Source organism: Cherax quadricarinatus, chromosome 47 (assembly GCF_038502225.1).
Source record: "Cherax quadricarinatus isolate ZL_2023a chromosome 47, ASM3850222v1, whole genome shotgun sequence".
NCBI classification, from domain to species: Eukaryota; Metazoa; Arthropoda; class Malacostraca; order Decapoda; family Parastacidae; genus Cherax; species Cherax quadricarinatus.
Genome location: NC_091338.1, coordinates 19,636,134 through 19,661,406, shown reverse-complemented (window position 1 = coordinate 19,661,406; position 25,273 = coordinate 19,636,134). Strand labels below are relative to the sequence as shown.

General features: G+C 39.8%; 1 protein-coding gene across 1 annotated transcript in view; it reads left to right on the top strand.

Moving 5' to 3' along the window:
• LOC128696475 (uncharacterized) overlaps window positions 1-25,273 on the top strand; it is a 144,178-nt gene that overhangs the window by 97,447 nt on the left and 21,458 nt on the right. The window contains exon 9 of the mRNA XM_070094746.1: window positions 9,670-9,923. Coding sequence (XP_069950847.1) covers window positions 9,670-9,923 — 254 coding nt within the window. The remainder of the gene's footprint in view (window positions 1-9,669; window positions 9,924-25,273) is intronic.

The following is a 25,273-nucleotide window of genomic DNA, read 5'->3' as shown; positions in this document are numbered from 1 at the left end:
TGACATTTAAGCATCCCAGAGCGATAAAATGCAAATACACTTCACTCATTACTGACCTTAAAATATTTGTAGTCTTAATGTAGGGTCAGAGGTGAGTAAACAAGATAAAATGAATGAATGAGAGAGAGAGAATGAGTACATGAGAGAGGACAGGTGCAGAGTTATGTAAACAAACCAGGCATATGCGAGTTTTGTAAACAAACCAGGCAAACACATCTGGTTTGTGTACAAGTTAAATTGTGTACAAGTTCTCTACATTATTACAATAGAATAAATAAAGAGGAACACTCCCATTCTCATGTAACACCATTTTTAGAAATGATGCTCTGAGTTAAGGCATACGAAAGGAATAATTTTGTAGAGTTACCTCCAGTAACACATTTTCTCTGATGTTGGACTATAGAAAATGTTATTCTTGCCATCACTCGTACAAATCGTCTGGCTACCACACCTCGTATTTATGGTAATTTATTGCACTGTGAGGTATATTTATCGTGTTTTTATGTTACGTATTGTGTTTATTATATAATTTTGAAAAAAAATATAGATAGATTAATGAAAATGTATATTAACGTAATATACGACATTTAACGAGACTCAGTGATTATTATTGAGTATTATTATTATCATTACTAATATGGCATCTCGAGACATAAGACACTCTTAATGATTTTAATGTGTACCTGCATGCCAGCACAGTGTGTAAGTTTATTTAGGTACAGGTATACATAAGTATAATTATCAGTTATATGAAATAACTTTTAAAAACACATGAAATTTTGGAGTTTCCAGACATAATGGAGAGACGTGATGCTTACAAACTGGGTGGGGCGTGATGACTGTATTGGAAAGTCAGGTGGGGGAAGCCGTATAGTGAGTTTTGGTCATAATTTGAAATGTCCGTATTAATGGAACGCCGTAAAGCAAAATGCCATAAAGCGGGGCCCTACTGTACAGGAATGGAAGTATGTTTGTGGTGTTTTGTCGTTGATTAGTTTGTTTTTTGATGTACCTTTGAAGAGTTTCAAGAATTTCACTACTCTCGGAGCCCAGCCATGGACCAGGCTCGTCAAAGATGTTAACAAGATAATAATGTGATTTTTCCCTATTCCGGTAGTCCAACGTGCTTTTCTGTTCTTGTGTTTTCTTGTATTCTTTCTTTAACCCTTAACCCTTTGACTGTTTCAGGCCCCTTTCTGAAACTGTCATTCTATGTCGCTAAATTTTTGAAAAAAAAAAAATTATTTTTTCTTATGAAATGATAGAGAATCTTTTTCCGATGGTAATGACATCAAAAGTTCGAGATTTGGTCGAAAACTCATGAAATTACGCTCCCGCGAAGTTAGTGGTCTCGGCAACATATGTGTATCGGCGATTTCAGGTAGTTTCCAACTCTCGGAGCCCAGCCATGAGGCTCGTCCAAGATAATAATGTGAATTTTTTTCAGTCCAATTCCGTTGTATTCCTTTAACCCTTAACCCTTTTGACTTTCAAACTGTCATTCATAAAGAAAAAAAAAAAATTATTTTTTCTGAAATGATTCTTTATGAAGTTCTCTCATTCCCGCGAAGTTATCTATCGGCGATTTCGCCAACTTTGAGCCCTATTTTCAGCCAATTCCGTTGTTCCAGTTGACCAAACTCATAGCTATTTCTTTAGAACTCCATTTTATCTATCAGCTGAGTACAAGAAACCTCCCATTTACCAATTTGGACTACCCAATATTGTGGTCAGAAATTGGCAATTTGGCCAATTTCACGCAAACTAAAAAAGATGCCAATTTCAAAATAGGGTCCAGAATAAACAAGGTAGACATTCTTGGCACTAAAATATCATATCCTCTGTTCAGTAGTCACATCTCTAGGCCCCTCTTATATTATTATTGCTTTCTATTTTGATTTTTTATTCATACAAATAATACAAAATTTACTGTTATGCAGACTACTGCATTATTGTAAAAATGGTATGAATAATATCAGTGCACTAGTGAAAGAATATTAGACTCCCCAGTTGACGTGTATTAGACGTGTGGTGTGATTTGTTTACTCCTGACCATTGGTAAAAATCGAACATTTCCGCTACCTTGCGCTCAGTTTCAAGGTCATTTTCATCGTCAAAGTAATGAAAATCATCTCTATTTCTGTAATATGTTTTCCATTTTATCACCTAAGACCATGAAAACGCAAATACATCGATAAATACTGTACGAAAATACACCTCAAAGTCGGCGTTTTATTCCAAAAAAACGATCAGTTTTTTTTTTTCTCATTACGCACTGTGTGCTGCAGGATTTTTTTTATGTGGTGCACACTGACCACACAGACCCATTCTCTCACATGTGGGCCTACCAGCTTTCTTCCGCTTGATTTGAAGCCGCTAGAATTATTGAGTATATATACGTCTGAAACACTGGCTCGTAAGACGTATATATACGACCAAAACAGTCAAAGGGTTAAACTGTCCAAAAGTAGATCTACGTTAACGTGTGTAGTACTCCAAATGTAGATCTACGTCCGATTTTACATGCTTTCAAATGGAGAAAATCAAGGTCGGAGCGCTACGCACGTCAACATAGATCTACGTTTGGACAGTTTAAGGGTTAAATAATTTGGTAATCTCTGTTTTCAGTAGCAATGTATCATAATTAGTTAGTTCAGGTGATCTTTTAACTTCAGTTGCTATTAGCTGATACGTAATATGGGAATTTTATGAAGACAAGTAAAATTCAAAGTTTGAATCAGTATTGCTAAATTACTCTTTATAGTCAAGCCTCTCTCAACACTGGTGCAAGGTACAGTAGGATTACATTCCAATCACCTCCAAATTTGCCAAACAAAATTTGTTTACTAATGTACATACTTCTAGGTGAAAATTACTACAGCACTTACACTTACTTTACAGTCTGATATTGGTTTCTTTTTGAAATATAAGAGTGTGGAGGGGGTTGTTGTGGGCCCACTGGGTTGAGGTGGATGACTGTGACTCTTGTGTTGATTTGGATTCAGAGTTATACACAAATAACCCACACATGGGACTGAAACTCATGACGACAGATAGGGCCCTAGTCATCCATGCTGATGTGTTACACCAAATAATGGGAAAGAAGATTTTGTCTTCATCTTTTAATGCACAATGATTCTCTGCAGAATATATAAGCATAGTCTTGTATTTGAAGTTATTTGTTGCATTTTTTGGACAGAAACAAGTTGAAGCCATTTTTCACTGCTGTGAAACCTCATAGTGAATGTGCATTCTTGATGGCATACACTTCCAACACAGTCCAATTTCATCATCATTAAACACTTGATCAGGACTGTAATTATTCTCAGAAATAATTTCTGCAAAGTCTGCAAGGTGACTTGCATGGCTACACAATCAGCTGCTTCATTCTGATATGCTTTTCAAAAATTTTCAAAGCATCCAGCACTAAACATACACTGTTATGAAGGCTTTCCTGCCTTCTCACATGCAGCTTTATTACTATTAGGATAGGACTTTATGCCTAATCTGAGCAGTGAGTGGTGCCCTATCCTTGTTTTTTCTTCAGTTCACACATTCCCCTTATTTTGCTATATTGACCTTTTTGACAGTTTTTGGCAGTGTGTGATATGTCCTGCTTATTTAACAAGCTCTTAGTGTCTTTTATTTCTTTTAATAGTACAAATGGTCAATTTATTCACACCAAAAATATGAGCAATTTCTATCACATTTGCTCCACCTCCACAGAATTGAGCTCTCAATTTTAGTGGAAAGGTAGGGGGTGTGTGGACCAGGTGTTTACAGTGAAACATATAAGTGAACAGTATTTAGATAAGGCTAAAGAGGTCTTTGTGGCATTTATGGATTTGGAAAAGGCGTATGACAGGGTGGATAGGGGGGCAATGTGGCAGATGTTGCAAGTGTATGGTGTAGGAGGTAGGTTACTGAAAGCAGTGAAGAGTTTTTACGAGGATAGTGAGGCTCAAGTTAGAGTATGTAGGAAAGAGGGAAATTTTTTCCCAGTAAAAGTAGGCCTTAGACAAGGATGTGTGATGTCACCGTGGTTGTTTAATATATTTATAGATGGGGTTGTAAGAGAAGTAAATGCGAGGGTCTTGGCAAGAGGCGTGGAGTTAAAAGATAAAGAATCACACACAAAGTGGGAGTTGTCACAGCTGCTCTTTGCTGATGACACTGTGCTCTTGGGAGATTCTGAAGAGAAGTTGCAGAGATTGGTGGATGAATTTGGTAGGGTGTGCAAAAGAAGAAAATTAAAGGTGAATACAGGAAAGAGTAAGGTTATGAGGATAACAAAAAGATTAGGTGATGAAAGATTGAATATCAGATTGGAGGGAGAGAGTATGGAGGAGGTGAACGTATTCAGATATTTGGGAGTGGACGTGTCAGCGGATGGGTCTATGAAAGATGAGGTGAATCATAGAATTGATGAGGGAAAAAGAGTGAGTGGTGCACTTAGGAGTCTGTGGAGACAAAGAACTTTGTCCTTGGAGGCAAAGAGGGGAATGTATGAGAGTATAGTTTTACCAACGCTCTTATATGGGTGTGAAGCGTGGGTGATGAATGTTGCAGCGAGGAGAAGGCTGGAGGCAGTGGAGATGTCATGTCTGAGGGCAATGTGTGGTGTGAATATAATGCAGAGAATTCGTAGTTTGGAAGTTAGGAGGAGGTGCGGGATTACCAAAACTGTTGTCCAGAGGGCTGAGGAAGGGTTGTTGAGGTGATTCGGACATGTAGAGAGAATGGAGCGAAACAGAATGACTTCAAGAGTGTATCAGTCTGTAGTGGAAGGAAGGCGGGGTAGGGGTCGGCCTAGGAAGGGTTGGAGGGAGGGGGTAAAGGAGGTTTTGTGTGCGAGGGGCTTGGACTTCCAGCAGGCATGCGTGAGCGTGTTTGATAGGAGTGAATGGAGACAAATGGTTTTTAATACTTGACGTGCTGTTGGAGTGTGAGCAAAGTAACATTTATGAAGGGATTCAGGGAAACCGGCAGGCCGGACTTGAGTCCTGGAGATGGGAAGTACAGTGCCTGCACTCTGAAGGAGGGGTGTTAATGTTGCAGTTTAAAAACTGTAGTGTAAAGCACCCTTCTGGCAAGACAGTGATGGAGTGAATGATGGTGAAAGTTTTTCTTTTTCGGGCCACCCTGCCTTGGTGGGAATCGGCCGGTGTGATAATAAAAAAATAATAAATGATGATATGGAAACCTGTTTTGGAGAGCATTGACTTTTTTAATGCTTTACAGCAGTTGCTATCAATATTTTCCTGTGGTCAGAATGATTTGGTTGTGCTTTCCAGTTGCAACAAAATTGTGCAGGGTGAAGTCATGTTGCAAAAGAACTTTAAATGATATAATTTTTTGTATTTTTCATTTTTATTTTAAAAATATATGCAAGGTGAAATTAAAGTATTTTATGAAATGCCTTGTTAACATTTTAAATTTAGAAACTAAGAGCTGTTATCCTATTTTGGCATATTTCAAAGTCTAGCAGTATCTGTCTGTTGTATATTTCAGTATTTAGATTGTAGCTCTGAGCAGTGAGCTAATTAACCCTTAAACTGTCCAAACATAGATCTACATTCGCCTGCCTGGCGCTCCGAATATTTTGAAAAATAATTTTTTTTTTTAAATTAAAGAGGGGTATTTTCTGTGTGGTATAAGACCAAAAAAAAAAAAAAATTAGGACCAGTACTTACCGAGATATAAGACCAGGAAGTTGGCTCTGGATGCTCACCTGGCGGCAAAATCCAGTCCTGCGGCTTGCAGAAGTGTTGCCGATTTGCCTTTTTTTCTCGTTTTTATTTTAATTTATATAATTTTTATGTTCTGATAATTACAATTTATAATAGTTCTTGTGATTTCATAGCTAATCTTTGTTCTGACACTAATATTATGTACTGAAATAATACTCAAATTGTAACAAATCACACTGACAGTTGAACATTTTCACCTGCCCTGGTCATTTACTATTGTCTAGAAATATATACAAAGTATTTATAGGTCCCAGCAATGTTTTAGACATGCTGGAGTATGAACCTCCTTGAAGCATGGTGTTATGACAAGGGTCAGAATGTGCCCTGCTGGAGGGAACCTTGCCTTTATAATTTTTTACTCTTGCACACAAACATGCCTTTGTATGTCTATCTGTCAGTGTATCTTTGCCTGACTATCTGTCTGCCTGTCTATCTATACATCTATCTGTCTGTCTGTTTATCTGTACATCTATCTGTCTGTCTGTCTGTCTACCTGTTTCTCCTGGTTCTGCTTATCTGTGTGTCCAGTTCAGCTTATCTGTCTTTCTGTCTTCTGTGTGTGCCTGGAGTGTAATATGAGCTCCTTGAATAATTGTGTTATGACAGCATCAGATAACAGTGACATTTGATGAATGGGTGCTGCTGGAGGGGAAACCTTGCCTTTATATGTTTTTACTCTTGCACACAAACATGTCTCTGTATGTCTGTCTATCAGTCTCTGTCTATCTGTACATCTGTCTGCCTGCCTAGCTCTGCTTATCTGTCTGTCTAGTTCTGCTTATCTTTCTGTCTGCCTGTGTGTGTCTGTCTTTCCATCTGCTTGTCTCTGTCTCAGGGAGCGGCTATCTATGGAGGCAAAGAAGGGAATGTATGAAAGTATAGTAGTACCAACACACTTATATGGGTGTGAAGCTTGGGTTGTGAATGCAGCAGTGAGGAGGCGGTTGGAGGCAGTGCAGATGTCCTGTCTAAGGGCAGTGTGTGGTGTAAATATTATGCAGAAAATTCGGAGTGTGGAAATTAGGAGAAAGTGTGGAGTTAATAAAAGTATTAGTCAGAGGGCTGAAGAGGGGTTGTTGAGGTGGTTTTGTCATTTAGAGAGAATGGATCAAAGTAGAATGACATGGAGACCGTATAAATCTGTAGGGGAAGGAAGGCCGGGTAGGGGTCGTCCTCGAAAAGGTTGGAGGGAGGGGGTAAAGGAGGTTTTGTGGGGGAGGGGCTTGGACTTCCAGCAAGTGTGCGTGAGCGTGTTAGGAGTGAATGGAGACGAATGGTATTTGGGACCTGACGATCTGTTGGAGTGTGAGCAGGGTAATATTTAGTGAAGAGATTCAGGGAAACCAGTTATTTTTATATAGCCGGACTTGAGTCCTGGAAATGGGAAGTACAATGCCTGTACTCTAAAGGAGGGGTTTGGGATATTAGCAGTTTGGAGGGATATGTTGTGTATCTTTGTAGGTATATGCTTCTAAACTGTTCTGAGCACCTCTGCAAAAACAGTGATTATGTATGAGTGAGGTGAAAGTGTTGAATGATGATGAAAGTATTTTCTTTTTGGGGATTTTCTTTCTTTTTTGGGTCACCCTGCCTCGGTGGGAGACGGCCAACTTTTTATTTATTATTTTTATTATCACACCGGCCGATTCCCACCAAGGCAGGGTGGCCCGAAAAAGAAAAACTTTCACCATCATTCACTCCATCACTGTCTTGCCAGAAGGGTGCTTTACACTACAGTTTTTAAACTGCAACATTAACACCCCTCCTTCAGAGTGCAGGCACTGTACTTCCCATCTCCAGGACTCAAGTCCGGCCTGCCGGTTTCCCTGAATCCCTTCATAAATGTTACTTTGCTCACACTCCAACAGCACGTCAAGTATTAAAAACCATTTGTCTCCATTCACTCCTATCAAACACGCTCACGCATGCCTGCTGGAAGTCCAAGCCCCTCGCACACAAAACCTCCTTTACCCCCTCCCTCCAACCCTTCCTAGGCCGACCCCTACCCCGCCTTCCTTCCACTACAGACTGATACACTCTTGAAGTCATTCTGTTTCGCTCCATTCTCTCTACATGTCCGAACCACCTCAACAACCCTTCCTCAGCCCTCTGGACAACAGTTTTGGTAATCCCGCACCTCCTCCTAACTTCCAAACTACGAATTCTCTGCATTATATTCACACCACACATTGCCCTCAGACATGACATCTCCACTGCCTCCAGCCTTCTCCTCACTGCAACATTCATCACCCACGCTTCACACCCATATAAGAGCGTTGGTAAAACTATACTCTCATACATTCCCCTCTTTGCCTCCAAGGACAAAGTTCTTTGTCTCCACAGACTCCTAAGTGCACCACTCACTCTTTTTCCCTCATCAATTCTATGATTCACCTCATCTTTCATAGACCCATCCGCTGACACGTCCACTCCCAAATATCTGAATACGTTCACCTCCTCCATACTCTCTCCCTCCAATCTGATATTCAATCTTTCATCACCTAATCTTTTTGTTATCCTCATAACCTTACTCTTTCCTGTATTCACCTTTAATTTTCTTCTTTTGCACACCCTACCAAATTCATCCACCAATCTCTGCAACTTCTCTTCAGAATCTCCCAAGAGCACAGTGTCATCAGCAAAGAGCAGCTGTGACAACTCCCACTTTGTGTGTGATTCTTTATCTTTTAACTCCACGCCTCTTGCCAAGACCCTCGCATTTACTTCTCTTACAACCCCATCTTGTAAAAAAAAAAAAATCTACAAACACTGTATAGCACTTGGCCTGGAATTTTTGGGTTATCCTAGGTAATTTACATTATGTATAATTGTATTTATGAGTACATCTGAGAGACAGATATACAAATAGACAGTGATATAGACAGACAGAGATATAGACAGATACAGAGACAGCCAAAGCCAGCCAGCTAGCTAGCCGAATACATAACATAAGAAAGAAGGAACACTGCAGCAGGCCTACTGGCCCATGCAAAGCAGGTCCATGTCACCCCCCTGGCTTAGCCCAGTGACCCACCTAGTCAGGTCACATCCACTGAAAGAAGGAGCATGACATCTGACCTAGTAGCACAAGCTAGTCAGGTCCAACTCACACCCACTCATGCATTTATCTAACCTATTTTTACTTTCCTCTTAAAATGTGAGTGTTAATATGACATGACATCAGTGAATCCTTGGTGTTTGCCACGATATTTGCTCTAGCTGGCGCTCCGTTGAACTGGTGCTCCCACAAGGGACTAAGTGCTCCCAGATTTTTTCTTAGTGCGCACACTGAGTGCACAGACCCATTCTTTCATGTCTAGGTGACTCAGGCCTATCGCACCAAATTTGAAGGAATGAAAAATAAAACGTTGATCTACGTTCGGAGCCTGCCGCACGTGAACGTATATCTACGTGTGGACAGTTTAAGGGTTAAGTCTGTTACTCGCTGTAGACTTTGTTATTGTTAGAATAGATATTGTCATTTTATTACTAGACTCCTCCAGATATTGAAATATAATTTTGTACATGAAGATTTTTAAGAAATTTCCCAAGTTCTGCAGATGAACAGTTATAAACCAGTCATACATATTAAACACATCTTAAATAAGTTACTTATTCATTTGAATTTTGAAAGACTTAGATTTTTTTTTAATGCTTGATTGTAATTAATTAATGAAATGTTTCAAGTCTAAAATTTGCCTTGTAATAACGAATTTACAATTGCCTCTCATATATTTTAATGAGTTTATACTTTCTAATAGGAAATCCATGAATAATGTTTCTTGTATAACTGTTCTTGACTAACATTTTTGTTTATTATTATTGTAGACTAACATTTAAAATCAGTAACCAGTGTTAACTATTAAAAATACAAATGTAGCACATGTAACTAGAGATAACACGAATGGTCATTGTACAGGTACTATATGACAGTATCAGATGACTCAGCTGATGAGATGTATGCTTGCATATATGAGGGTACAAGAGGGGTTGGCAGTGAAACGTATGCACAAATTGAACCACGTTCTACGCCACCACCACCACCACCCCCAATGCCTAGCCCTCCACATGCTCCATCTACCCCTTCGCCCCTCTCCACACGAGGTGGATCACAGCCCCCTCCTGCACCACCCAGTGTTGACAGTCTTCGCCATGTTGTACATTCCAGACAAGGTGAGTTTGAACCAGCCATTAGATAAACCTTTCTTATAGCAGAACTTTCCCATCTTCATTAATTGTTCCTTGGCTGTGCTTTCAGGTACTGTATTTATAATCAGGTTTCATTAATTTCTAGGACTGGTAGCAATTAAGTATGTTAATTCGCCGTATTTATTCTTTACTTGTGCATACAAATTTATTACATCAAATTATAGTAGTTTTACTTGTGCATACAAATTTATTATGTCAAATTATAGTAGTTTTCTATTACTAGTATCCTAATTCCATAGTGGAAGATTAATTTTGTTAAATTAATAATTGGAAGTACTATACTGTATCTACAGTGTTACTGCTACAGTATACCAGAACACTGTGATGCAGTGTCAGTGTTACTGCTGCAGTATATACCAGAACACTATGATGCAGTGTCAGTGGTACTGCTGCAGTATATACCAGAACACTGTGAAGCAGTGTTACTGCTACAGTATGTACCAGAACACTGTGATGCAGTGTCAGTGTTACTGCTACAGTATATACCAGAAGACTGTGATGCAGTGTTACTGCTGTAGTATATACCAGAACACTGTGATGCAGTGTTACTGCTACAGTATATACCAGAGCACTGTGAAGCCCTGTCAGTGTTACTGTTATAGTATATACCAGAGCACTGTGATGCAGTGTTACTGCTACAGTATATACCAGAACACTGTGAAGCAATTTCAATATTACTGCTGCAGTATATACCAGAACACTGTGAGGCAGTGTTCAACATGTATGCCTCTAACAATTACTGAATATTCCCAGGTGTCCCGTAGCTCGATTGCTAGCACACTGAACTCTCTCACTGAGGTCCAGAGTACAAATCTCCAGTATGGTTGGAAAACATTAGGACATGTTTCTATAAGACACCTGCTGTCCCTGTTCACCCATCAGTGTAAAATGGGTACCTGTGTGTTAGTTGACAGGTGTGGATTGCATCCTGGGACAAAACTGACCTAATTTGCCTGAAATGCTCTGCATAACAATCGACTTTCTACGTATCAGTATGTTGAAGAATTGTGATACTTATGCAACATATGGGAAACTTTATTGAAGAAACGTTTTGCCAGACAGTGGCTTCATCAGTCTTACACAAAGCAGGAAGTTGTAAGGAGAGGAGGAGTTTGAGGTAATCAGTCCCTCAGTCTGGAGTCGATGTGTTCAGTCCGTCAATCTTGTATAAGACTGATGAAGCTGCTGACTTATTATTATGAATATACTCTTGTCATATCACATTGTCAACCCTTAAACTGTCCAAACGTAGATCTGTGTTTTCACTGCCAGCGCTTTGAATATTTTGAAAAAAAAAAATTTTTTTTTAATGAAGAGGGCATTATTCTACACTTTTTTTTTTTTTCAACAAGTCGGCCGTCTCCCACCGAGGCAGGGTGACCCAAAAAAGAAAGAAAATCCCCAAAAAGAAAATACTTTCATCATCATTCAAAACTTTCACCACACTCACACATTATCGCTGTTTTTGCAGAGGTGCTCAGAATACAACAGTTTAGAAACATATACATATAAAGATGCACAACATATCCCTCCAAACTGCCAATATCCCAAACCCCTCCTTTAAAGTGCAGGCATTGTACTTCCCATTTCCAGGGCGCAAGTCCGACTATATGAAAATAACCGGTTTCCCTGAATCCCTTCACTAAATATTACCCTGCTCACACTCCAACAGATCGTCAGGTCCCAAGTACCATTCGTCTCCATTCACTCCTATCTAACACGCTCACGCACGCTTGCTGGAAGTCCAAGCCCCTTGCCCACAAAACCTCCTTTACCCCCTCTCTCAACTCTTTCGAGGACGACCCCTACCCAGCCTTCCTTCCCCTATAGATTTATATGCTTTCCATGTCATTCTACTTTGATCCATTCTCTCTAAATGACCAAACCACCTCAACAACCCCTCTTCTGCCCTCTGACTAATACTTTTATTAGCTCCACACCTTTTCCTAATTTCCACACTCCGAATTTTCTGCATAATATTTACACCACACATTGCTCTTAGACAGGACATCTCCACTGCTTCCAACCGTCTCCTCGCTGCTGCATTTACCACCCAAGCTTCAAACCCATATAAGAGTATTGGTACTACTAAACTTTCATACATTCCCTTCTTTGCCTCCATAGATAACATTTTTTGACTCCACATATACCTCAACGCACCACTCGCCTTTTTTCCTTCATCAATTCTATGATTAACCTCATCCTTCATAAATCCATCCGCCGACACGTCAACTCCCAAGTACGTATCTGAAAACATTCACTTCTTCCATACTCCTCCTCCCCAATTTGATATCCAATTTTTCTTTATCTAAATCATTTGATACCCTCATCACCTTACTCTTTTCTATGTTCACTTTCAACTTTCTACCTTTACACACATTCCCAAACTCATCCACTAACCTATGCAATTTTTCTTTAGAATCTCTCATAAGCATAGTATCATCAGCAAAAAGTAACTGTTTCAATTCCTATTTTGAATTTGATTCCCCATAATTTAATCCCACCCCTCTCCCGAACACCCTAGCATTTACTTCTTTTACAACCCCATCTATAAATATATTAAACAACCATGGAGACATTACACATCCCTGTCTAAGACCTACTTTTACTGGGAAGTAGTCTCCCTCTCTTCTACACACCCTAACCTGAGCCTCACTATCCTCATAAAAACTCTTTACAGCATTTAGTAACTTACCACCTATTCCATATACTTGCAACATCTGCCACATTGCTCCTCATATGCCTTTTCTAAATCCATAAATGCAATAAAAACTTCCCTACCTTTATCTAAATACTGTTCACATATATGCTTCAATGTAAACGCTTGATCTACACATCCCCTATCCACTCTGAAACCTCCTTGCTCATCCGCAATCCTACATTCTGTCTTACCTCTAATTTTTTCAATTATAACCCTACCGTACACTTTTCCTGGTATACTCAGTAAACTTATTCCTCTATAATTTTTACAGTCTTTTTTGTCCCCTTTCCCTTTATATAAAGGGACTATACATGCTCTCTGCCAATCCCTAGGTACCTTCCCCTCTTTCATACATTTATTAAACAAAAGTACCAACCACTCCAACACTATATCCCCCCCTGCTTTTAACATTTCTGTCATGATCCCATCAGTTCCAGCTGCTTTACCCCCTTTCATTCTACGTAATGCCTCACATACCTCCCCCACACTTACATTCTGCTCTTCTTCACTCCTAAAAGATGGTATACCTCCCTGACCAGTCCATGAAATTACCACCTCCCTTTCTTCCTTAACATTTAAAAGTTCCTCAAAATATTCTTTGCATCTACCTAATACCTCCATCTCCCCATCTACTAACTCCCCTACTCTGTTTTTAACTGACAAATCCATACTTTCCCTAGGCTTTCTTAACTTATTTAACTCACTCCAAAATTTGTTCTTATTTTCATTAAAATTTTTTGACAGTGCCTCTCCCACTCTATCATCTACTCTCCTTTTGCACTCTCTTCACCTTTCTTTTACTCTCCATATACTCTGCTCTTCTTATAACACTTCTGCTTTGTAAAAACCTCTCATAAGTTACCTTTTTCTCTTTTATCACATCCTTTACTTCATCATTCCACCAATCACTCCTCTTTCCTCCTGCCCCCACCCTCCTATAACCACAAACTTCTGCCCCACATTCTAATACTGCATTTTTTAAACTATTCCAACCCTCTTCAACCCCCCCACTACTCATCTTTGTATTAGCCCACCTTTCTGCCAATAGTCGCTTATATCTCACCCGAACTTCCTCCTCCCTTAGTTTATACATTTTCACCTCCCTCTTACTTGTTGTTGCCACCTTCCTCTTTTCCCATCTACCTCTTACTCTAACTGTAGCTATAGCCAGTACTTTCCGAGATATAAACCCGTGAAGTTGGCACTAAATGCTCAGGTGACAACAACATGGAGTGCTGCTGCTTGCAGAAATGTTAGAGATGTATACTTTTTTTCAGTTCTTTTGTAATTTTCATAGTTTTTATGTTATGATAATTATTTTTTGTTGCAGGTCTTTTAATTTCATAGCCAATTGTTGTTGAGACATGAATGTTTGGTATGGAATTAGTAATCATACTGTCACAAACACACATGTTCACACTGATAGATGAACTTGTACACCTGGTTCAATCATATACTTTTTTTTTTTTTTTTGCAACAAGTCGGCCGTCTCCCACCGAGGCAGGGTGACCCAAAGAGAAAGAAAATCCCCAAAAAGAAAATACTTTCATCATCATTCAACACTTTCACCTCACTCACATATAATCACTGTTTTTGCAGTGGTGCCCAGAATACAACAGTTTAGAAGTACATACATATAAAAATACACAATATATATCTCTAAACTGCCAATATCCCAAACCCCTCCTTTAGAGTGCAGGCATTGTACTTCCCATTTCCAGGACTCAAGTCCAGTTATATAAAATAACCGGTTTCCCTGAATCCCTTCACTAAATATTACCCTGCTCACACTCCAACAGATCATCAGGTCCCAAATACCATTCGTCTCCATTCACTCCTAACGAACATGCTCATGCACGCCTGCTGGAAGTCCAAGCCCCTCGCCCACAAAACCTCCCTTACCCCTTCCTTCCAACCTTTTCGAGGATGACCTCTACCCCGCCTTCCTTCCCCTACAGATTTATATGCTCTCCATGTCATTCCACTTTGATCCATTCTCTCTAAATGACCAAACCACCTCAACAACCCCTCTTCAGCCCTTTGACTAATACTTTTATTAACTCCACACCTCCTAATTTTCACACTCCGAATTTTCTGCATAATATTTACACCACACATTGTTCTTAGACAGGACACCTCCACTGCCTCCAACCGTCTCCTTGCTGCTGCATTCACAACCCAAGCTTCACACCCATATAAGATTGCTGGTACTACTATACTTTCATACATTCTCTTCTTTGCCTCCATAGATAACGTTTTTTGTCTCCACATATACCTCAACGCACCACTCACCTTTTTTCCACTCATCAATTCTATGATTAACCTCATCCTTCATAAATCTATCCACTGACACTTCAACTCCCAAGTATCTGAAAACATTCACTTCTTCCATATTCCTCCTCCCCAATTTGATATCCAATTTTTCTTTATCTAAATCATTTGATACCATCATCCCCTTACTCTTTCCTATGTTCACTTTCAACTTTCTACCTTTACACACACTCCCAAACTCATCCACTAACCTTTGCAATTTTTCTTTAGAATCTCCCATAAGCACAGTATCATCAGCAAAAAGCAACTGTGTCAATTCCCATTTTGTATTTGATTCCCCATAATTTAATCCCACCCCTCTCCCAAACACCCTAGCATTTACTTCTTTTACAACCCCATCTATAAATATATTAAACAACCATGGTGACATTACACATCCCTGTCTAAGACCTACTTTTACTGGGAAGCAGTCTCCCTCTCTTCTACACACCCTAACCTGAGCCTCACTATCCTCATAAAAACTCTTTACAGCATTTAGTAACTTACCACCTATTCCATATACTTGCAACATCTGCCACATTGCTCCCCTATCCACTCTATCATTTTTTTTTTTTTTCAACAAACTGGCCGTATCCCACCAAGGCAGGGTGGCCCAAAAAGAAAAACGAAAGTTTCTCTTTTTAAATTTAGTAATTTATACAGGAGAAGGGGTTACTAGCCCCTTGCTCCTGGCATTTTAGTCGCCTCTTACAACACGCATAGCTTACAGAGGAAGAATTCTGTTCCACTTCCCCATGGAGAACTCTATCATATGCCTTTTCTAAATCCATAAATGCAATAAAAACTTCCCTACCTTTATCTAAATACTGCTCCCATATATGCTTCAATGTAAACACTTAATCTACACATCCCATACCCACTCTGAAACCTCCGTGCTCATCCGCAATCCTACATTCTGTCTTACCTCTAATTCTTTCAATTATAACCCTACCGTACACTTTTCCTGATATACTCAGTAAACTTATTCCTCTATAATTTTTACAATCTCTCTTGTCCCCCTGCCAATCCCTAGGTACCTTCCCTTCTTTCATACATATAGAGTGGATAGAGGAGCAATGTGGCAGATGTTGCAAGTATATGGAATAGGTGGTAAGTTACTAAATGCTGTAAAGAGCTTTTATGAGGATAGTGAGGCTCAGGTTAGGGTGTGTAGAAGAGAGGGAGAATACTTCCCGGTAAAAGTAGGTCTTAGACAGGGATGTGTAATGTCACCATGGTTGTTTAATATATTTATAGATGGGGTTGTAAAAGAAGTAAATGCTAGGGTGTTCGGGAGAGGGGTGGGATTAAATTATGGGGAATCAAATTCAAAATGGGAATTGACACAGTTACTTTTTGCTGATGATACTGTGCTTATGGGGATTTGTAAATGAGTGAAGATAAATGCTAGGAGTGTAGCAGATCGGGTAGAGTTTACAGGAAACATATAAGTGGTATTTAGATTAAAGAGGTCTTTGTGGCATTTATGGGGAAAAGGCGTATCAAATTCAGAAAATGGGAATTGAAACAGTAGTGACTTTTAAAAGTGCTGATGATACTGTGCTTATGGGAGTCACATTGCTGATAAGATTCTGAAAAAGTTGCAATTTGGTAGGTTAGTGTGAATGAGTTATGAGGATAACAAAAAGATTAGGTGATGAAAGATTGAATATCAGATTGGAGGGAGAGAGTATAGGAGGTGAACGTATTCAGATATTTGGGAGTGGACGTGTCAGCATGGGTCTATGAAAGATGAGGTGAATCATAGAATTGATGAGTGAGTGGTGCACTTTGGAGTCTGTGGAGACAAAGAACTTTGTCCTTGGAGGCAAAGAGGGGAATGTATGAGAGTATATACCAACGCTCTTATATGGGTGTGAAGCGTGGGTGATGAATGCAGCGAGGAGAAGGCTGGAGGCAGTGGAGATGTCGTGTCTGAGGGCAATGTGTGGTGTGAATATAATGCAGAGAATTCATAGTTTGGAAGTTAGGAGGATGGATTACCAAAACTGTTGTCCAGAGCTGAGGAAGGGTTGTTGATGTCGGACATGTAGAGAGAATGGAGCGAAACAGAATGACTTCAAGAGTGTATCAGTCTGTAGTGAGGGGTCGGCCTAGGAAGGGTTGGAGGGAGGGGGTAAAGGAGGTTTTGTGTCTTGGACTTCCAGCAGGCATGTGAGCGTGTTTGATAGGAGTGAATGGAGACAAATGGTTTTTAATACTTGACGTGCTGTTGGAGTGTGAGCAAAGTAACATTTATGAAGGGATTCAGGGAAACCGGCAGGCCGGACTTGAGTCCTGGAGATGGGAAGTACAGTGCCTGCACTCTGAGTGTTAATGTTGCAGCTGTAGTGTAAAGCACCCTTCTGGCAAGACAGTGATGGAGTGAATGATGTTTTTCTTTTTGGCCACCCTGCCTTGGTGGGAATCAGTGTGATAATAAAAAATAAAAAAAAATAATAGTGGATGAGTTTGAGAATGTGTGTAAAGGTAGAAAGTTGAAAGTGAACATAGAAAAGAGTAAGGTGATGAGGGTATCAAATGATTTAGATAAAGATTGGATATCAAATTGGGGAGGAGGAGTATGGAAGAAGTGAATGTTTTCAGTTACTTAGGAGTTGACGTGTCGGCGGATGTATGAAGGATGAGGTTAATCATAGAATTGATGAGGGGAAAAAGGTGAGTGGTGCGTTGAGGTATATGTGGAGTCAAAAAACGTTATCTATGGAGGCAAAGAAGGGAATGTATGAAAGTATAGTAGTACCAACACTCTTATATGGATGTGAAGCTTGGGTGGTAAATGCAGCAGCGAGGAGACTGTTGGAGGCAGTGGAGATGTCCTGTCTAAGGGCAATGTGTGGTGTAAATATTATGCAGAAAATTCGGAGTGTGGAAATTAGGAGGTGTGGAGTTAATAAAAGCATTAGTCAGAGGGCAGAAGAGGGGTTGTTGAGGTGGTTTGGTCATTTAGAGAGAATGGATCAAAGTAGAATGACATGGAAAGCATATAAATCTATAGGGGAAGGAAAGAGGGGTAGGGGTCGTCCTCGAAAGGGTTGGAAAGAGGGGGTAAAGGAGGTTTTGTGGGTGAGGGGCTTGGACTTCCAGCAAGCGTGCATGAGCGTGTTAGATAGGAGTGAATGGAGACGAATGATAAGTGGGACCTGACGATCTGTTGGAGTGTGAGCAGGGTAATATTTAGTGAAGGGATTCAGGGAAACCGGTTATTTTCATAAAGTCGGACTTGAGTCCTGGAAATGGGAAGTACAATGCCTGCACTTTAAAGGAGGGGTTTGGGATATTGGCAGTTTGGAGGGATATGTTGTGTATCTCTATACGTATATGCTTCTAAACTGTTGTATTCTGAGCACCTCTGCAAAAGCAGTGATAATGTGTGAGTGTGGTGAAAGTGTTGAATGATGATGAAAGTATTTTCTTTTTGGGGATTTTCTTTCTTTTTTTTTGGGTCACCCTGCCTCGGTGGGAGATGACCGACTTGTTGAAAAAAAAAAAAAAAAAAAACACTCCAATACTATATCCTCCCCTGCTTTTAACATTTCTGTCATGATCCCGTCAGTTCCAACTGCTTTACCCCCTTTCATTCTACGTAATGCCTCACGCACCTCCCTCACACTCACATCCTGTTCTTCTTCTCTCCTAAAAGATGGTATACTGTACCTCCTTGGCCAGTGCATGAAATTACCGCTTCCCTTTCTTCGTCGACATTTAACGGTTCCTCAAAATATTCTCACCATCTACCCAAAACCTCCATCTCCCCATCTTCTACTCCCCTACTCTGTTTTTAACTGACAAATCCATTCGTTCTCTAGGCTTTCTTAATTTGTTTAACTCACTCCAAAATTTTTTTCTTATTTTCATTAAAATTTCTTGACAGTGCCTCTCCCACTCTATCATCTGCTCTCCTTTTGCACTCTCCCACCACTCTCTTCACCTTTCTTTTACTCTCCATATACTCTACTCTTCTTATAACACTTCTGCTTTGTAAAAACCTCTCATACGCTAACTTTTTCTCTTATCACACCCTTTACTTCATCATTCCACCAATCACTCTTTCCTCCTGCACCCATCCTCCTATAATCACAAACTTCTGCCCCACATTCTAATACTGCATTTTTAAAACTATTCCAACCCTCTTCAACCCCCCCCCCCCCACACACACACTACTCATACTTGCACCAGCCCACCTTTGTGCCAATAGTTGCTCATATCTCATCCGAACTTCCTCCTCCCTTAGTTTATACACTTTCACCTCCCTCTTGCTTGTTGTTGCCATTTTCCTCTTTTCCCATCTCTTACTCTAACTGTAGCTACAACTAAATAATGATCCGATATATCGGTTACCCTTCAATAAACGTCTACATCCTGGAGTCTACCCATCAACCTTTTATCCACCAATACATAATCTAACAAACTACTTTCATTACGTGCTATATCATACCTTGTTTATTTATTTATCCTTTTCTTCATAAAGTATGTATTACTTATTACCAAACCTCTTTCTACACATAGCTCAGTTAAAGGCTTCCCATTTTCATTTACCCCTGGCACCCCAAATTTACCTACTACTCCCTCCACAACATTTTTGCCCGCTTTAGCATTGAAATCCCCAACCACCATTACTCTCACACTTGGTTCAAAACTCCCTACGCATTCACTCAACATTTCCTAAAATCTCAGCATTATGGGCAGACTAAATTAATGGCTTACAGGCAACTTAATACTATAGAAATTAATCATAGTTTAAGTTGTACATCTGTTTTTATTTAAAGCAGACAGTAAGTTAACTCAGGTTACAGTCTGGGGATATTACATTGGGACAATTTGAAAGTATTTTGTAAGTTGTGTGTATCAATAGTAAATATTTAAGGAGGGAAGAGTATATGGAGAAAAAGAGAGAAGTTAAGAGAGTGGTGAAGCAATGTAAAAAGAGAGCAAATGAGAGAGTGGGTGAGATGTTATCAACAAATTTTGTTGAAAATAAGAAAAAGTTTTGGAGTGAGATTAACAAGTTAAGAAAGCCTAGAGAACAAATGGATTTGTCAGTTAAAAATAGGAGAGGAGAGTTATTAAATGGAGAGTTAGAGGTATTGGGAAGATGGAAGGAATATTTTGAGGAATTGTTAAATGTTGATGAAGATAGGGAAGCTGTGATTTCGTGTATAGGGCAAGGAGGAATAACATCTTGTAGGAGTGAGGAAGAGCCAGTTGTGAGTGTGGGGGAAGTTCGTGAGGCAGTAGGTAAAATGAAAGGGGGTAAGGCAGCCGGGATTGATGGGATAAAGATAGAAATGTTAAAAGCAGGTGGGGATATAGTTTTGGAGTGGTTGGTGCAATTATTTAATAAATGTATGGAAGAGGGTAAGGTACCTAGGGATTGGCAGAGAGCATGCATGTATAAAGGCAAAGGGGATAAAAGAGAGTGCAAAAATTATAGGGGGATAAGTCTGTTGAGTGTACCTGGTAAAGTGTATGGTAGAGTTATAATTGAAAGAATTAAGAGTAAGACGGAGAATAGGATAGCAGATGAACAAGGAGGCTTTAGGAAAGGTAGGGGGTGTGTGGACCAGGTGTTTACAGTGAAACATATAAGTGAACAGTATTTAGATAAGGCTAAAGAGGTCTTTGTGGCATTTATGGATTTGGAAAAGGCGTATGACAGGGTGGATAGGGGGGCAATGTGGCAGATGTTGCAAGTGTATGGTGTAGGAGGTAGGTTACTGAAAGCAGTGAAGAGTTTTTACGAGGATAGTGAGGCTCAAGTTAGAGTATGTAGGAAAGAGGGAAATTTTTTCCCAGTAAAAGTAGGCCTTAGACAAGGATGTGTGATGTCACCGTGGTTGTTTAATATATTTATAGATGGGGTTGTAAGAGAAGTAAATGCGAGGGTCTTGGCAAGAGGCGTGGAGTTAAAAGATAAAGAATCACACACAAAGTGGGAGTTGTCACAGCTGCTCTTTGCTGATGACACTGTGCTCTTGGGAGATTCTGAAGAGAAGTTGCAGAGATTGGTGGATGAATTTGGTAGGGTGTGCAAAAGAAGAAAATTAAAGGTGAATACAGGAAAGAGTAAGGTTATGAGGATAACAAAAAGATTAGGTGATGAAAGATTGAATATCAGATTGGAGGGAGAGAGTATGGAGGAGGTGAACGTATTCAGATATTTGGGAGTGGACGTGTCAGCGGATGGGTCTATGAAAGATGAGGTGAATCATAGAATTGATGAGGGAAAAAGAGTGAGTGGTGCACTTAGGAGTCTGTGGAGACAAAGAACTTTGTCCTTGGAGGCAAAGAGGGGAATGTATGAGAGTATAGTTTTACCAACGCTCTTATATGGGTGTGAAGCATGGGTGATGAATGTTGCAGCGAGGAGAAGGCTGGAGGCAGTGGAGATGTCATGTCTGAGGGCAATGTGTGGTGTGAATATAATGCAGAGAATTCGTAGTTTGGAAGTTAGGAGGAGGTGCGGGATTACCAAAACTGTTGTCCAGAGGGCTGAGGAAGGGTTGTTGAGGTGGTTCGGACATGTAGAGAGAATGGAGCGAAACAGAATGACTTCAAGAGTGTATCAGTCTGTAGTGGAAGGAAGGCGGGGTAGGGGTCGGCCTAGGAAGGGTTGGAGGGAGGGGGTAAAGGAGGTTTTGTGTGCGAGGGGCTTGGACTTCCAGCAGGCATGCGTGAGCGTGTTTGATAGGAGTGAATGGAGACAAATGGTTTTTAATACTTGACGTGCTGTTGGAGTGTGAGCAAAGTAACATTTATGAAGGGATTCAGGGAAACCGGCAGGCCGGACTTGAGTCCTGGAGATGGGAAGTACAGTGCCTGCACTCTGAAGGAGGGGTGTTAATGTTGCAGTTTAAAAACTGTAGTGTAAAGCACCCTTCTGGCAAGACAGTGATGGAGTGAATGATGGTGAAAGTTTTTCTTTTTCGGGCCACCCTGCCTTGGTGGGAATCGGCCGGTGTGATAATAAAAAAAAATAAAAAAAATAATATTGAGCTTTGGTGAAAGTAGTTTACAGCACGAGAATGCTACAATATGGTGTAAGGCAGTATAGCTTTGTGCAGGTATTTATACTACAACTATAGGTAGTAGGTTGGTAGACAGCAACCACCCAGGGAGGTACTACCGTCCTGCCAAGTGAGTGTAAAATGAAAGCCTGTAATTGTTTTACATGATGGTAGGATTGCTGGTGTCCATTTTTCTGTCTCATGAACATGCAAGGTTTCAGGTATGTCTTGCTACTTCTACTTACACTTAGGTCACACTACACATACATGTACAAGCATATATATACACACCCCTCTGGGTTTTCTTCTATTTTCTTTCTAGTTCTTGTTCTTGTTTATTTCCTCTTATCTCCATGGGGAAGTGAAACAGAATTCTTGCTCTGTAAGCTATGCGTGTTGTAAGAGGCGACTAAAATGCCGGGAGCAAGGGGCTAGTAACCCCTTCTCCTGTATAAATTAATAAATTTAAAAAGAGAAACTTATGTTTTTCTTTTTGGGCCACCCTGCCTTGGTGGGATATGGCCGGTTTGTTGAAAAAATAATTATATTACAGTGTAGTATTAAGTTATGTATAAACTTTGGGTATTTGAGGTAATTGGGAGATCTTTTGGCAAATTTAAGTATTGAGTATTGAATATTTAGTTTAGGGTGAGTAGATGGTTTTTGAGAAGTCTTAAATTGATGTTCAGATTAGGTTACTTTAGTATTTACTGGTAATGAGTTCCAAATTTTGGGGCCCTTTATGTGCATAAAGTTCTTACATAGTGTGATGTGGACACAGGGCACATCAAAAAGTGATCTGTGTCTTGTGTTATGGTCGTGCATTCTATTAAGGTTGGTGAGAAGTTTGAGTGAAGGGTTTATGTTTGAGTGTAGTGTTCTGTGTATGTAATAGGCGCAAGAATAAGTATGGACGTTCTTTACGGTGAGTAGTTTTAGACTTTTGAATATTGGTGGAGTATGCTGTCTGGAGTGCTGACTGCAGCCTTTTGGTAGGTTATTAGTGGTCTTGGGTGATTTGATGTTGTTGATCCCCATGCACAAATTCCATAGGTGAGATAAGGGTAGATGAGTGAGTGATACAGTGCAAGGAGAACTGATTGCACAGCATAGTACTGTATCTTTGATAGTATGCCTACTGTTTTAAAGATTTTCTTGGAAATTTATTGTATATGGGTCTGGAATTTAAGGCTGCTGTCAAGGTGGATTCCTAGGAATTTTCCCTCTGTACATCTTGTGATGGGTGATCCATTTAGCGCTATGTTAAGTGGAACATTTGTGGCTTTGTTTCCAAACTTATTGAAATAGGTTTTGTCAGTATTGAGTGTAAGCTTGTTAGTCATCATCAGGTAGATATTTTCTGCAATTCAGCATTAACAATGTTAGCCAGGATGACTGGGTTTGGGTTATATAATCTGCAAAAAATATGGGTTTGAGTAGTTGTGATGCATTCGGTAGGTCATTGATGTAAATGAGAAAGAGGAGAGGGCCAAGGACACTTTCTTGTGGGACCCCAACTGTAATTCATTGTGTGGAAGAGTTAGCTCCATTTGTGTACACATATTGGCTTCTGTTACTAAGGTATGACTTTAGGTAGTTGAGGGAGTGCCCTCTTATACCATAGTGTGTTAATATAATGTGCAGCAAATCATGGTCGACTGTATCAAAAGCTTTATGTAAATCAATAAAGATTCCCAGCGGGACTTCTTTCTTCTTGAGTGCAGTGTATATTAATTCTAGCATGTGTACAGTAGCATCATTTGTGTGTTTATTAGTCCTGAATCCAAACTGAGAGGGGGTGAGTATATCTTGAGAGACGAGGTAGGAATAGATCTTTCTTTCTTTCAACACAGCGGCCGTATCCCACTGAGGTGGGGTGGCCCAAAAGGAAAAACGAAAGTTTCTCCTTTCAAATTTAGTAATATATACAGGAGAAGGGGTTACGAGCCCCTTGCTCCCGGCATTTCAGTCGCCTCTTACGACACGCATGGCTTACGGAGGAAGAATTCTGTTCCACTTCCCCATGGAGATAAGAGGAAATAAACAAGAACAAGAACTAGAAAGAAAATAGCAGAAAACCCAGAGGGGTGTGTGTATATATATATATGCTTGTACATGTATGTGTAGTGTGACCTAAGTGTAAGTAGAAGTAGCAAAACGTACCTGAAATCTTGCATGTTTATGAGACAGACAAAAGACACCAGCAATCCTACCATCATGTAAAACAATTACAGGCTTTCCTTTCACACTCCCTAGGCAGTTGCTGTCTACCAACCTACTACCTAGGAGGAATAGATCTGCCCATGAATTAATTTTTCAAAGATTTTAGAGAGCAGAGGTAAGTTAGATATTGGCCTATAGTTATTCAAGTCTGTTTGATCTCCTCCTTTGTGGATCATGGTGACCCTCGCTATTTTGAGAATTGATGAGAAGGTGGAGGATTCAATGGATTTGTTAAAGAGTGTTACAATAATTGGTGACAGTACTTAAGATGCTTTTTTATACATAAAAAGTGGTAAGTTGTTTATATCTCCTGCCTTGTTTTTAAGGGTGTTGATGATGATTGAGACTTCTGTTGGGTTGACTGGAGCTAGGAATAGTGTATTCGGGTAGGTACCCATGAGGTAGTCTGATGGACAGGCGTTTGAGCTTGGGATTTTGCTCGCTAGATTCTTTCCTATGGTGGAGAAGAAAACATGGAGTCTGCTGTTTCAGTTGGTGGGAGTAGGGGTTCATCTGATTTTGTAAATTTGAGTGTTTTGTTTTTGGATATCTTTTTAGTTCCTAGAATTTCAGATAGGGTTTTCCAGGTCGTTTTCATATCACCTTTTAGGTTATGTAATCTGTTCTCATAATACAATTTTTTTGATATTCTTATCAGGTTGGTAAGGATTGATGAGTAAAGTTTAGCATAGTCTCTGGTTATTTGGCCCATTCTGTACTGTTTTTCATATAGGTGCTTTGTGTTAATGGATTTAAGGATGCTGGGTGTCAGCCAGGAACTGTTTAGTCTCTTAGCTGTGATCTGTTTGTTTTTTGGGGGGCAATGCTTATTATAGTTTTTTTTTTTTTTTTTTTTTTTTTTTTTTTTTTTTTTTTTTTTTTTTTTTTTTTTTTTTTTTTTAGAAAATTATTAATACATTCATCAGCATCTGTACATGTTTCTGGCTCATTATTCCAGTCGATGTTAATCATATTTTTTTTATTATTATCACACTGGCCGATTCCCACCAAGGCAGGGTGGCCCGAAAAAGAAAAACTTTCACCATCATTCA